Source organism: Mauremys reevesii, linkage group 11 (genome assembly GCF_016161935.1).
Source record: "Mauremys reevesii isolate NIE-2019 linkage group 11, ASM1616193v1, whole genome shotgun sequence".
NCBI classification, from domain to species: domain Eukaryota; kingdom Metazoa; phylum Chordata; order Testudines; family Geoemydidae; genus Mauremys; species Mauremys reevesii.
Genome location: NC_052633.1, coordinates 7,991,042 through 8,006,523, shown reverse-complemented (window position 1 = coordinate 8,006,523; position 15,482 = coordinate 7,991,042). Strand labels below are relative to the sequence as shown.

The following is a 15,482-nucleotide window of genomic DNA, read 5'->3' as shown; positions in this document are numbered from 1 at the left end:
TTCTGAAGTACAGGGTCCGTGTTCTGCTGCTCTCCTTTCTTCCTTGTGTCAGGATCCTGAACTCGACCATCTCATGGTCGACAACCTCATGGTCGGCAACCTCTGGCACGCGGCTTCCCAGGGTAAGCACCCTGGTGGTCCGGGCCAGTTTGTTTACCTGCCGCTTTGGCAGATTCGGCGGATCGCGGCTCCCACTGGCCGCAGTTTGCCGTTCCAGGCCAATGGGAGCAGCGGGAAGTGCTGTGGGCCAAGGGATGTGCTTCCCACCACCCGCATTGGCCTGGGATGGCAAGTGGGAGCTGCGGTCAGCCGAACCTGCTGACGCGGCAGATAAACAAACTGGCCCAGCCCTGGCGAGCCGCGTGCCAGAGGTTGCCAACCCCTGTACTATAGTAAATAAAACGAGTTCACACTACTGTGGCTCTTTTGGGTCATGATCGCTAATTTGGCTCCAGAACCCCTGCGGTCTGAGTATCACTGCTATAGAGTTTCCAAGTATGTAATTATAGCATTAAACTGCACTTCCCTTGCTGCACATTGTGCCAGATTCATAATTTTCCTCTGCAAAGTGCGTGTGCATGCTTTGCCCTGGTGGAAATGACCTAGGGGGGAGGGATAGCTCAGTGCTTTGAGCATTGGCCTCCTAAACCCAGGGTTGTGAGTTCCATCCTTGAGGGGCCCATTTAGGGAACTGAGGTTAAAAAACAAACAAATAAACAAAAAAATGTCTGGGGATTTGCCTTGCCTTGAGCAGGGGGTTGGTATAGATGATCTCTTGAGTTCCCTTCCAGTCCTGATATTCTATAATTGTAGGCTAGATATAGGGTACCAACAAAGCAGGTCTGTTAAGTAAAGCAGAGTAATGAACATTTGCTGGTGTGTTGGTAGCCCACCTAATAGGCTTCATGGTGAACTCAGCCATCTCCAGAATTGCAGTTAAGAGAGGCAGCATTTCAAATCCAAATGCAGCTGTGTTACCTTCATACTTACAGAGTGAAATCCTGGCTCATTGAAGTCCATAGCAAAACTCCCATTGACTTCAATGGGGCCAGGATTTCCCTCAGGGCATTATTAGAGAAAAACAACATGCTTATGTCATTAAAGACGGTGTTGTAACACATATGGACAAAGGGACAGAAATAAGGGTGTACAAGGAAGCCTTAAAGTTAGAAATTGTATGGAGTATACATGTATCTTCTCTTTACACAATTCCTTCTTGTGAAAGATAGATTTTGTTTCCTGCCACAGTGTGGTTATAAAAGCATTATCCAAAGGTAACATATTTTTTCCCCATGTTGGTTTCTGAAACAAGCCTTCTGCTTCATCTCATCTGGAAAAAGGCAACAATCTCAGTAGGATTTTTTCTTTTTTTCTGTAGTTTGTGAAATGCCCAGAGCTGAAATGTTAGTTCCCATCTTAGTGCCTATTACATTTCCCAACATAAACAGAGGTAGACAAATGTTTGTTTGTTTGTTTGTGTTTGTTAGTGATTCTCTCTCTCTCTCTCTTACCCACACACATACAATGACAAAAAACAATTGTTTTGGGTCAACATTTTTCAAAAATTTTCAGGAAATCAGTTAAAAAAATATTGTTTTGGGTGAAAATGAAACATTTCATTCGACAAAATAAAAATGTTTTGTTTGGATTCCAACCATTTACAACATTTTTATTGTGGTTTTTTTTAATGAAAATTAAAGGAACTTTTGAACCAAAAAGTTGAAACCTTTTGTTTAGAAAATGTTGAAACAAAACATTCCATTTTTTTCAGTAATTAATTTGTTGAAATCAACATGAATTCACAGAATGTTTCCATGTTGCCATATCTGCATTTTTCTCTGGAAAAAGTGATTGCAAAAAATGTTGCCAGCTCTGAACACAGTCCCCTCCACAGAACCAAACAATCAACTGTAATTTTATTGACTATTCTTAGCATTAGTTGCAGTGTATTAACAACCTAACTCACTTCATTTTATTCTCCAAAGCATTTCCTTCCTTGATTTGCATTTATGTCAAAAATAGCTATCCGATATCAGTATGTAGCACTTCAGGGGTTGAAGAATGGCACACTTCTACTTTATTCTCTGCCCCATCTCTTGTTGCTAATATTTAGCATGATTAGCTTCTGTTTACGTTAAATCCAGGTTCTTCCCATTCTGTTTGTTTCGAAGTTTGGCACAGTATCATGCTTTGAATGCTAAAGACATAGTAGCAAGTTTAAATGATTTTAATGTATAGGAACTCTAAAATAGTTTAGAGTTCCTATACAACCAGGAGGGAGCCTGGTAAATACTGTGACATGCTCAGGTACTACAGTAATGCGACTATATAAGTAGCTAAGATGTGATGGTCAGCATAGTTTTAAGGCCAGAATGATCATCTAGTCCAGTGGCTCTCAAACTTTTTTCCTGGTGACCCCTTTCACATAGCAAGCCTTTGAATGCGACCCCTCCTCATAAATTAAAAACACTTTTTTATATATTTAACACCATTGTAAATGCTGGATACAAAGCGGGGTTTGGGATGGAGGTTGACGGCTCACGACCCCCCATGTAATAACCTCGCGACCCCTTGAAGAGTCCCGACCCCCAGTTTGAGAACTCCTGACCTAGTCTGACCTCCTGGGTAACTCCCAGAAATGTCTGCAGCAAGCCCATATCTTATGGGATATTCTCTTATTGTTGGGGACAAATTCAGATCTAGCGTAAGATGCTGTTAACACCAGGTCTAAAATGGCCCATAGTGGAATGTGACAGCATCAAAATGTTGTGAAGCGATCACGACAGTGCAGAGTTTATCCCAAAGAGCAAACATTTTGAAGAAGGCCTTGCCAGGGAAAATCAAACCTTACCTCCTGGCAATAGCACATGTATTAAGAAAAGGATTATATTTTAATCAAAGCGTCCAGTGGGCTGCTGTTAATCACCAAGAATAAAAAAAACGTTGCACAACTTTCTGTCAAGGACTTGGCAGTGCCCTTTTTTAAAAATACGAGAGCATCGTTCGTTTTAGTCTCCTGTCTGGCTGCAGCGTACAAGATACAGCTGCAGTGTGAAGTGGCTGGGCTGAGAACAGGAGCCCATCCTGGCAGTGACAGGCAGCTACAGAACCTGCTGCAGGGAAGTCACTGCTGTTACTCGGTAATGCGGAGCCATGCCGCACGCTGCAGAGTTACAGCCTCTTTGTATCTGGCACCAGCTCCAAAGCACTTCCCGTATTCCCAGGGCGGTGGAGCTATGTCTTCCTGCAGCATGGGGATTCTGCCATCTCTTTGAGTTACGTTTGCTGAACCAGAGTTGAGTTTCTCTAGCTGTGTCCCTTTTCTAGTCCCACACAGGGCAACTTGAAAAGACCTCAGGCCACGGTGAGGCTCAGTGCAGGGTTGTTAATAGCAAGAGCGGGGCATTCCCTGTACTCCAGCTGGTGCCCTCTTTGCCCAAAGAGCCTTCCCATGGATTGGTGGGTGGGAAGGGACAAGCGTCTCTTTGCCAGCCCCTGAAGACCGAGGGGTTAGGAGGTACAGGCCAGCCAGTTATCCCCTAAAAGGGGAAGGGCATCGGAGATCATTTTTGTCCCCTCTAGCCTCAACCCAAGGAGACACACAAGAAGATCAATTGTGTAGCCAGAAGTTGAGGAAGGCCCTACATCTGTCAAATGGGAGCAGCGTTGTGGAACGGATGGTCCAGGACGGGCCTTACGAGAGTTTTGAACTCCACCCCCAGCAATTTCAAATTGTTCCCTCTTGTACTTTCTCATTCGTCTGTGAACGTTCAGCACAGCCCCTCACCGTACAACCAGGGTACGGGTCATTTACAAATTTTTAAACTTGTCTGTCTTGCTTTTTGATGGAGGGAACAAATCCAAACCAGTTGGGGCGTGCTGCTCCATTAGTCCGTACAGATGGAACGCTTCACGTAGCAAAGAGTTTGGAACAGAATCCTGGATTTTAACACTCCTGACCCCGGGAGAGGCGCAACCTGAAAAGGCATTTGGTGGCCTAGGCTTATAGGTAGTTTTAAAGATTGCTGTGCACAGGTCTTGCACAGCAGGTGGCCTGGGAAGAGACTATGGACCAAACATTGAACATGGTGCCATCAGGGAAATCAGGTAGTGTTTGTAATGTTTATTTCTATTTTTCTGTTGCTAACAGTTGGCTTTCAGCTGCAACTGTTAATTCTTTGATGCTGAATTAAAAAGTAACCTTAAAAGTCACCCAAACTGAACTTCATGAATGCCCTCCACCATGGCCTAAGCAGCGGGAGAAGGGGAGAGGTACATTAAATGAAAGAGTCTGTTTGATTTCCAGGAGGCGTGGGAGGAAATCCTCAGGCACACTGGTTTGAAAGTCGTTTTATATTTTGCATAGCCTGACGGATTGATTCAGTTCACGTGTCCTTTGTATGAGGTCCAGGAAGCTGTTTTCGCCTTTCTGGTGGGAATGCTTCCCAGCCAGATGGCCTCTGGCTTTGAATGCCACAGTAATACAAGTCATAAGATTATAGCCCCACTTTCAGAGCCTCCATTCTCCAGCTAGTCTGAATGACTCGAATATGCGGCTGATTTAACCGCTTTGCTGTGCACTTGTCGCCGTGGCAGTTGTCAAAGGGTCGGCCCGCTACACGTCGTCAGTCTGGCAGTGCTGAGGGAGCCAGACCATGCACAGGTGTTGAACCACAGACAGGGGATATGGGCTGCAGAGCAGTGCTGCTGCGATGAATTAGTTGTGCCTTTCGGTTCTTGCTCCATGTGTCTCCCAGCTGAGTGGGCGTTCAATGGCGTATTCCCTTTGATTTCTTTTCAGTCAGACATCATCTACCAGAGTGTGTTTGAGCTGATCCACACGGACGATCGAGCCATGTTCCAGTGCCAGCTGCGTTGGTCCCTAAACCTGCCTCCATACAAGGAACCGGATCAAGGCACAGACGGTGAGTGACCAGGGCTGAGGGAACACAAGACTGTTTGTGCAGTGAGAGCCGTGACTACTGCTGCCTCAGTGAGCTCTACAGGAAAAGCCCCATGGAGACTGACGAGCCTGAAGTGCTAAAGCAAACAAAGGGTTGTAAGGCACAATGGGACCTGCAATCCCATTGGGAACCCTCTCCAAAGGCGGTGTGGCGGGGGGAGGGGAGCTGGCAATGCAATTTGTGGCTGCTTTGAGCAGGATGCTGTTCTGAAGAAAACTTATTCTTAGTGAGAGCATCAAATCTGTTTTGATGGGCAATAGAGAGCCAGACCAGTCAGAAAGGTCAAGGAATGGAGGAGCCAGTGCCTGGTGGACATTAAGGACTCAGCATAACAGGAATGTTCTGAAGTGGTTTCAGACAAGATGAATACATTCTCTCTTGTTTTGGTTTGGTTTCCCAGCCATGCCTCATGTAGACAGCAGCAGCACCACCATGGATGACCCCCAGCACCTGCCACCTGAGAAGTCCTCCTTCTTAGAAAGAAGCTTCATCTGTCGCTTCCGTTGCTTGTTGGACAACTCCTCAGGATTCCTGGTAATCCAGCCAGCAAGGCATTTGGGCTCGGATCCCCAGAGAGATTTAGGCACCGACCTCTCAATGGGAGCTAGGTGCTTAAATGCCTTTGAGGATCTAGGTCTTTCTCCCTTGCTGCACTTGCCCCATGACAGTCACACCCTCGGGAACAGACTCTGAGCCTGGCTTCTCGAGTAGGTGCTAGTTTCTGCTGTGGGGTGGTGCAAACCTGACCAGAGATGATGGGAGTGGATGGAGAGTATTGGGATATTTCCCCATTCATGCCATACTGTGGGGAGTCCACAGAGCTTTGCCAGGCTCAAGCTTCCTCTGGACAGTTGGGATGTTGAGATGAGACAGTAGAGAGGAAGGATGGCCTGGTGGCCAAGACCCTGCCCTAGAACTCAAAAGAACCATGTTCAACTCTCTATGTGCCCTGGGGCAAATTTCATCGTGCCTCTGTTTCTCATGTGCCCAATAGGGATAATGGCAGTGTCTTATCTGTGAAACAGGGATAATTTTTCCCAGCTCATGGGGGATATATTCAGTAATGTCTGTGTGATACCCGAATACTACAGTGGTGTGAGTTGAATGGAGAGATTTTGATATGAATGATCCATGTCACTAGTGTATATCTTTGTCATCCCCACTTCTTCCTTCTTCCCCAAAGGCCTTGAATTTCCATGGCCGTTTGAAATTTCTCCATGGGCAGCAAAAGAGAACAGAAGATGGGACCCTCAGGCCTCCCCAGCTGGCTCTGTTTGCCATCGCAACTCCACTCCAACCGCTTTCTATCCTGGAGCTTCGAACTAAGACCTTCATCTTCCAAACAAAACACAAGCTGGATTTTACCCCCCTGGCCTGTGATTCAAGGTATGGCACAGAGTGAGGGCCAAGATGCCACATGCTCATAGCTCTCGTTAAGTTTGCTGGGGATATAAGCAGACAACATGCTATAACAGATGTGAAATGCGAAACAAGAGATGCTAGTACTGCTGTTGTGGAAACAGAGAAAACTTTAGATTGTAACCCTGGCCAAATGCCAGATTAAGGGAATGGAGAAAAGAAAATCTCCTATGCAAACTTTGTCCATTGCATTACAAATAACCTACATTAAACATAATTACATTCAGAGGGACATCATCGAGTTAAAACTCACTGTGTCTCAAAACATATTTCCAGCTATCGGCATAGGCTGGGATTATCACAGCAGCATAAAGAAGTTAGGTGCCTGTCCATGGGCCAGCTGCCTCCTAAGAGCTTGCTCATGGCCTGCGGTCACTCTGCAGCATCCCTGCCTCGGTTTCCCTTTTCTTCAGTTCTGGGCCTATAACTTAAACTATCAGAAAAACTCTTCTTAAGTTCAGCATAGAATCATAGAATCTCAGGGTTGGAAGGGACCTCAGGAGGTCATCTAGTCCAGCCCCCTGCTCAAAGCAGGACCAACCCCCAACTAAATCATCCCATCCAGGGCTTTGTCAAGCCTGACCTTAAAGACCTCTAAGGAAGGTATTTAAGATTCCACCACCTCCCTAGGTAACACATTCCAGTTCCTCACCACCCTACTAGTGAAAAAGTTTTTCCTAATGTCCAACCTAAAGTTGCAGAGGGGGAGGTTGAGACCATTACTCCTTGTTCTGTCATCTTCTACCACTGAGAACAGTCTAGTTCCATCCTCCTTGGAACCCTCTTTCAGGTAGTTGAAAGCAGCTATCAAATCCCCCCTCATCCTTCTCTTCTGCAGGCTAAACAATCCCAGTTCCCTCAGCCTCGCCTCATAAGTCATGTGCTCCAGCCCCCTAATCATTTTTGTTGCCCTCCGCTGGACTCTCTCCAATTTATCCACATCCTTCTTGTAGTGTGGGGTCCAAAACTGGACACAGTACTCCAAATGAGGCCTCACCAGTGCTGAGTAGAGGGGAATGATCACATCCCTCGATCTGCTGGAAATGCCCCTACTTATGCAACTCAAAATGCCATTAGCCTTCTTGGCAACAAGGGCACACTGCTGACTCATATTCAGCTTTTCGTCCACCGTAACCCCTAGGTCCTTTTCTGCAGAACTGCTGCCCAGCCATTCGGTCCCTAGTCTGTAGCAGTGCATGGGATTCTTCCGTCCTAAGTGCAACACTCTGCACTTGTCCTTGTTGAACCTCATCATATTTCTTTTGGCCCAATCCTCTAATTTGTCTAGGTCCCTCTGTATCCTATCCCTACCCTCCAGCGTATCAACCACTCCTCCCAGTTTAGTGTCATCTGCAAACTTGCTGAGGGTGCAGTCCACACCATCCTCCAGATCGTTAATGAAGATATCGAACAAAACCGGCCCCAGCACCGACCCTTGGGGCACTCCACTTGATACCGGCTGCCAACTAGACATGGAACCACTGATCACTACCCGTTGAGCCCGACCATCTAGCCAGTTTTCTATCCATCTTACCGTCCATTCATCTAGCCCATACTTCTTTAACTTGCTGGCAAGAATACTGTGGGAGACTGTATCAAAAGCTTTGCTAAAGTCCAGAAATAGCACATCCACTGTTTTCCCCTCATCCACAGAGCCGGTTATCTCCTCATAGAAGGCAATTAGGTTAGTCAGGCATGACTTGCCCTTGGTGAATCCATGCTGACTGTTCCTGATCACTTTTCCCTCCTTTAAGTGGTTCAAAATTGATTCCTTGAGGACCTGCTCAATGATTTTTCCAGGGACTGAGGTGAGATTGACTGGCCTGTAGTTCCCTGGATCTTCCTTCTTCCCTTTTTTAAAGATGGGCACTACATTAGCCTTTTACCAGTCATCAGGGACCTCCCCCGATCGCCATGATTTTTCAAAGATAATGGCCAATGGCTCTGCAATCTCATCGGCCAACTCCTTTAGCACCCTCGGATGCAGTGCATCCGGCCCCATGGATTTGTGCTCGTCCAGCTTTTCTAAATAGTCCCGAACTACTACTTTCTCCACAGACAGCTGGTCACCTCCTCCCCTTACCGTGCTGCAGAGTGCAGCTGTCTGGGAGCTGACCTTGTCTGTAAAGACAGAGGCAAAAAAAGCATTGAGTACACTAGCTTTCTCCACATCCTCTGTCACTAGGTTCCCTCCCTCATTCAGCAAGGGGCCCACACTTTCCTTGACTTTCTTCTTGTTGCTAACATACCTGAAGAAACCCTTCTTGTTACTCCTAATATCTGCAGCTAGCTGCAACTCCAAGTGTTATTTGGCCTTCCTAATTTCACTCCTGCATGCCTGAGCAATACTTTTATACTCCTCCCTGGTTATTTGTCCAATCTTCCACTTCTTGTAAGCTGTTTTTTTGTGTTTAAGACGAGCAAGGATTTCACTGTTAAGCCAAGCTGGTCGCCTGCCATATTTACTTTTCTTCCTACACATCGGGATGGTTTGTTCCTGCAACCTCAATAAGGATTCTTTAAAATACAGCCAGCTTTCCTCGACTCCTTTCCCCGTCATGTTATTCTCCCAGGGGACCTTGCCCATCAGTTCCCTGAGGGAGTCGAAGTCTGCTTTTCTGAAGTCCAGGGTCTCTGTTCTACTGCTCTCCTTTCTTCCTTGTGTCAGGATCCTGAACTCGACCATCTCATGGTCACTGCCTCCCAGGTTCCCATCCACTATTGCTTCCTCTACTATTTCTTCCCTGTTTGTGAGCAGCAGGTCAAGAAGAGCTTTTCCCTAGTTGGTTCCTCCAGCACTTGCACCAGGAAATTGTCCCCTACACTTTCCAGAAACTTCCTGGATTGTCTGGGCACTGCTGTATTGCTCTCCCAGCAGATATCGGGGTGATTAAAGTCACCCATGAGAACCAGGGCCTGTGATCTAGCAACTTCTGTTAGTTGCTGGAAGAAAGCCTCGGCCACCTCATCCCCCTGGTCTGGTGGTCTGTAGCAGACTCCCACCACGACATCACCCTTGTTGTTCATACTTCTAAATTTAATCCAGAGACACTCAGGTTTTTCTGCAGTTTCATGCTGGATCTCTGAGCAGTCATACTGCTCACTTACATACAACGCAACTCCCCCACCTTTTCTGCCCTGCCTGTCCTTCCTGAACAGTTTATATCCATCCATGACAGTACTCCAATCATGTGAGTTATCCCACCAAGTCTCTGTTATTCCAATTACATCATAATTCCCTGACTGTGCCAGGACTTCTAGTTCTCCCTGTTTGTTCCCCAGGCTTCTTGCATTTGTGTATAGGCACTTAAGATAACTCGCTGATTGTCCTGCTTTCTCAGTCTGAGACAGGAGTCCTCCCTCTTGCAGTCTCCTGCTTGTGCTTCCTCCCGGTATCCCACTTCCCCACTTACCTCGGGGCTTTGGTCTCCTTCCCCCCGGTGAACCTAGTTTAAAGCCCTCCTCACTAGGTTAGCCAGCCTGCTTGCAAAGACGCTCTTCCCTATCTTCGTGAGGTGGAGCCCGTCTCTGCCTAGCACTCCTTCTTCTTGGAAGACCATCCCATGGTCAAAGAATCCAAACCCTTCTCTCCGACACCATCTGTGTAGCCATTCGTTGATTTCCACGATTCGACGGTCTCTACCCTGGCCTTTTCCTGCCACAGGGAGGATAGACGAGAACACCACTTGCACCTCAAACTCCTTTATCCTTCTTCCCAGAGCCACGTAGTCTGCAGTGATACGCTCAAGGTCATTCTTGGCAGTATCATTGGTGCCCACGTGGAGAAGCAGGAAGGGGTAGTGATCCGAGGGCTTGATGAGTCTCGGCAGTCTCTCCGTCACATCGTGAATCCTAGCCCCTGGCAAGCAGCACACCTCTCGGTTTTCCCGGTCAGGGCGGCAGATAGATGACTCAGTCCCACTGAGGAGAGAGTCCCCGACCACCACCACCCTCCTCCTCCTCTTGGGAGTGGTGGTCGTGGAACCCCCATCCCTAGGACGGTGCATCTCATGCCTTCCAATCAGTGGAGTCTCCTTCTGCTCTGTTCCCTCAGATGTATCCTGCACTCCACTCTCTGCAGTAGTACCTGCAGAGAGGACATGAAAACGGTTGCTCACCTGCGTCTGTGTTTCTGGTACATGGACGTTTCTGGTACTCTTTCCTCTTCTGGAAGTCACATGCCACCAATTATCCTCGCTGGCCTTCTGTCCCCGCTGCGTAGCCTGCTCTGAATCTTCAGAACATTGTGCCCGCTGAAGCTGATCCTGACGTCTATCCAGGAAATCCTCATTTTCTTTTATGGAACGCAGGGTTGATATCCGTTTCTCCAGACCTTGAACCTTCTCTTCCAAGATGGAGATCAGCTTGCACTTTGTACAGACGAAGTCGCTTCTATCCTGTGGAAGGAAGACAAACATGGCGCATCCTGTGCAGGTCACAACAGCGGATCGCTCAGCATCCATAGTCTCTTCCTTCTAAGGGCTTCCTTACTTGTGGCAGACGCTACTCGGAGAAACCTGCGAGAGGGGGGCCTCAGTAGGCTCTCTCCAGGCGGACTCCCAGGCAAACTCTTTCTGTTTGCCTCTCTGCTGTTCGCTGCTCAGCTGGTTCGCAGCTGACTGCGTTTTTATAACAGTCAGGCCCAGCTGGAACAAAGCACTCCCAAATCAAACTGGTCAAACAAGCAATCAAACAATCAAGCACACAGTCAAATTGCCAAACTGCCCCTAGCAGTTCTCCCTAGACTCCCAAAACAGAGTTCTCAAATCTTCCCCATGTTCCTACTCCTAATCTTTCCCTCCCGACCTTCCCCGCCTCAAGTCTTTTCTTTAAAAACTCCCAGAGCCTGCTCATGCTCAGCACCCTCTGTAGTCTTTGCCATTTCCCACTGTAGTCCCTCAGTTCCCACCTGCCTCCTCTGGGTTTCCTGCTGGAGTCTATTCACACCCAGCAGCCATTCCCTGCCTTGGCAGGTGTCTGCTGAAATCTCTCCCTCCAGCCTCACTCTTGTTCTTTCCCTCCCTGAGTGAGCAAGCTAAGCAAGCATGCAGACATGGGACCCCCTGCTTCCTGCTGCTCCTTATCGAACAATCAGCTCCTCCAAACCCTGCTGGTTCTACTAATGAAACTCCACGCCCCATTCCAGCTGTGGAAGGCAGGGCTAATGGTGTGGTCCTGGCCAGCTCCAGGCCTCTGGCTGTTAAAGGGGCTGGCCACCCTGTCACAGTGCCCAGCTCCCACTGAAATGGGCAGCTAACTCGGGCTCCTTTGAAAACCCACGCATGGTTATTTCAGGGCATTACTTTTACTTTACAATTATTATTGCTCTTCTACCTTGTCCTTCCACGTAGAAGGCATCTTGCTACAAATTCTCAGCTTGGAGAACATCCAGAAACACCTTTAAAGCAGTGGTCCCCAAACTGTGGGGAGCGCCCCCTAGGGAGGAACATTCAGGGGTGGGTATGTGGTGGGCCAGCCCCTACAGGTAGCAGGGAAGGAGCGCCATGCTTCTGTCCCTGCTCTGCTCCCAGACCAACTCCACCCCCAGCCCCGCTCCTCCCCCTACCCCAACTCCCAGTCCCGCTCTGTCGCCAGCCCCCATAGGGGTTGGGGAGAGAGCACCATGCCTCCAGGCCCAGCTCCGCCTCCAGGCCAGTTCCGCCCACAGTTCCGCTCCACCCTTAACCCCAGCTCCACTTCAGCTCCTGCACCACTCCCAATCCCGGCTCTGCTGTCATTCCCTCTCCATCCCAGACCAGCTCCTCCCCTACCCCAGTTCCGCCCCAGTCTCCGCCTTCAGCCCAAGCTCCTCTGCTGAGGGAGTCTTGGCTGTGCAGTAATGGGGGGGCAGATTCCATTACTGGCAAGGGGGCAAAGTTTGCACACCATTGGTCTAAACGCAAAGGTGCAGGGAGAAGGTACTGAAGATGACTCTTCCCAACTGTTCTTCCGTGAAGTGAGCAGAGTTGGATGGAATTTTTGGCTGGAACATTTTTCTGCTGGAAAATGTTGATTTGCTGAAATCAAAACATTCTACAGGAACTTGACAAAATTACAGTGGAACCCAGCCAGGGTTCGATCCAAAACCTGGTTCATTCCAGCTCAGATGTCCTGCTCTTCGGCAACCAGTCCGCTGGGCTGAATGGGAGCTGAGAGGCTAGAAACCCAAGCTTATATGCAGGCCGTTCCTTGACAGCCCAGGCTTCCAGGATCCTCAGTCTTGGGTAGCTGGCTGGACAGGCCCCAGCTCCCAGGCTCCCCGAGGAGTTAGGAGGCTGGTTTCCTGTTCGGGGCAGCTCCCCTGAGGACCTGGACAGCCCAGCAGGCCGGCTCCTTGGGTAGGCAGGTTGTCTAGTTTCCCAGCTGGGGCAAAAACAACGAGGAGTCCTTGTGGCACCTTAGAGACTAACAAATTTATTTGGGCATAAGTTTTCATGGGCTAAAACCCACTTCATCAGATACATGGAGTGGAAAATACAGGAGCTGGTGTATATACACAGTACATGAAAAGATGGGAGTTGCCTTACCAAGAGGGGCCATCAGTGCTAAGGAGCTAATTCAATTAACAGTAGAATACCAAGGGAGGAAAAGGGAAGAATACAAAGGGGTGGTCATTCTGCAATACCCGTGCACACCAGCTGGGGTAGTCATTCTACAAAAAAAATTGAGTTGATTTTTCTTTGGTTTGTTTTATCCTGATGGGGACTGAAACATTTTCAAAATCTCAGAATTTTTCACAGAATGGAAAATGCCTCTTCACTCAGCTGGAGGGATAACTGTGGGTGGGCTAAGCCCACCATAGCTTTCCCTGTTATCAGATAACTGCACAGATTGGGTTAAGCCCTAGCTAATGGACCCACATAGCGGTGTTCTGCATTCATCCTTGGTCCTAAAAGTTCCGTGAACTCCATTTCTTTTTTTGTTTGTTTTATTTTACAGAGGTAAAGTTGTGCTGGGATACACAGAAACTGAGTTCTGCATGAGAGGCTCCGGGTACCAGTTTGTCCATGTAGCAGACATGATGCACTGTGCAGAGAGTCATGTGAAAAGTGAGTTTGGGGCCAAGCTGTAAGATCAAAGATCCCAACTCAGCTAACATGATTGTATTGTCCTATTTTATGCAGGGCTGGTCTGCTCAGGGGAGATTACTGCGGGGGAGGATAGCTCAGTGGTTTGAGCATTGACTTGCTAAACCAGGGTTGTAAATTCAATCCTTGAGGGGGCCACTTAGGGATCTGGGGCAAAATCAGTACTTGGTCCTGCTAGCCAAGGCAGAGGGCTGGACTCAATGACCTTTCAGGGTCCCTTCCAGTTCCATGAGATAGGTATATCTCCATATATTATTTTAATTATTATTATTTTACCAGCATAATTATAATTCTTTGTATGCTGGTCCCTTTGCGTGTTCCACATGTGGGTGCGCGCCACACAAGTGAGTCTGGAAGTTTTTCCAGGCAGTGTCCAATGACCAGCACATGAACAGTATCTTCCCTTGTGCTCCCCAACCGAAGGTATAGGGGGCAGTGTTGGTGGATACCTCTCCAGTTCCCTCTTACGGCCACACGGCCTGAGTCAGAATCCTGTCCTCCTTCGCTCTTGAACTCTCAAGAAGAGTTATGGTACATATTGGCTGCAAATAATTATCCTGTAGTTTAGAAATCTTAGTTGTACGTCATATCATAGAATCATAGAATCTCAGGGTTGAAAGGGACCACAAGAGGTCATCTAGTCCAACCCCCTGCTCAAAGCAGGACCAAACCCAGCTAAATCATCCCAGCCAGGGCTTTGTCAAGCCTGACCTTAAAAACCTCTAAGGAAGGAGATTCCACCACCTCCCTAGGTAACTCATTCCAGTTCTTCACCACCCTACTAGTGAAAAAGTTTTTCCTAATGTCCAACCTAAACCTCCCCCTCTGCAACTTGAGACCATTACTCCTTGTTCTGTCATCTTCTACCACTGAGAACAGTCTAGATCCATCCTCTTTGGAACCCCCTTTCAGGTAGTTGAAAGCAGCTATCAAATCCCCCCTCATTCTTCTCTTCTGCAGGCTAAAAAATCCCAGTTCCCTCAGCCTCTCCTCATAAGTCATGTGCTCCAGCCCCCTAATCATTTTTGTTGCCCTCCACTGGACTCTTTCCAATTTATCCACATCCTTCTTATAGTGTGGGGCCCAAAACTGGACACAGTACTCCAAATGAGGCCTCACCAGTGTTGAATAGAGGGGAATGAACACATCCCTCGATCTGCTGGAAATGCCCCTACTTATACAACTCAAAATGCCATTAGCCTTCTTGGCAACAAGGGCACACTGTTGACTCATATTCAGCTTTTCGTCCACCGTAACCCCTAGGTCCTTTTCTGCAGAACTGCTGCCCAGCCATTCGGTCCCTAGTCTGTAGCAGTGCATAGGATTCTTCCATCCTAAGTGCAGGACTCTGCACTTGTCCTTGTTGAACCTCATCATATTTCTTTTGGCCCAATCCTCTAATTTGTCTAGGTCCATCTGTATCCTATCCCTACCCTCCAGCGTATCAACCACTCCTCCCAGTTTAGTGTCATCTGCAAACTTCCTAAGGGTGCAGTCCACACCATCCTCCAGATCGTTAATGAAGATATTGAATAAAACCGGCCCCAGCACCGACCCTTGGGGCACTCCACTTGATACCGGCTGCCAACTAGACATGGAACCATTGACCACTACCCGTTGAGCCCGACCATCTAGCCAGTTTTCTATCCACCTTACCGTCCATTCATCCAGCCCATACTTCTTTAACTTGCTGGCAAGAATACTGTGGGAGACTGTATCAAAGGCTTTGCTAAAGTCCAGAAATAGCACATCCACTGTTTTCCCCTCATCCACAGAGCCTGTTATCTCATCATAGAAGGCAATTAGGTTAGTCAGGCATGACTTGCCCTTGGTGAATCCATGCTGACTGTTCCTGATCACTTTTCCCTCCTTTAAGTGGTTCAGAATTTATTCCTTGAGGACCTGTTCCATGATTTTTCCAGGGACTGAGGTGAGACTGACTGGCCTGTAGTTCCCTGGATCTTCCTTCTTCCCTTTTTTAAAGATGGGCACTACATTAGCTTTTTTTCAG

The 15,482-nt window shown here is 48.0% G+C and overlaps 1 protein-coding gene across 5 annotated transcripts in view; it reads left to right on the top strand.

Moving 5' to 3' along the window:
• The window catches only part of LOC120374432 (aryl hydrocarbon receptor-like), a 124,343-nt gene that overhangs the window by 94,609 nt on the left and 14,252 nt on the right, over positions 1 to 15,482 (top strand). For all 5 annotated transcript variants that reach the window (XM_039494113.1, XM_039494112.1, XM_039494115.1 and 2 more), the window contains exons 5-8: positions 4,802 to 4,925; positions 5,365 to 5,498; positions 6,148 to 6,350; positions 13,323 to 13,432. In XM_039494113.1, coding sequence (XP_039350047.1) covers positions 4,802 to 4,925; positions 5,365 to 5,498; positions 6,148 to 6,350; positions 13,323 to 13,432 — 571 coding nt within the window. The remainder of the gene's footprint in view (positions 1 to 4,801; positions 4,926 to 5,364; positions 5,499 to 6,147; positions 6,351 to 13,322; positions 13,433 to 15,482) is intronic.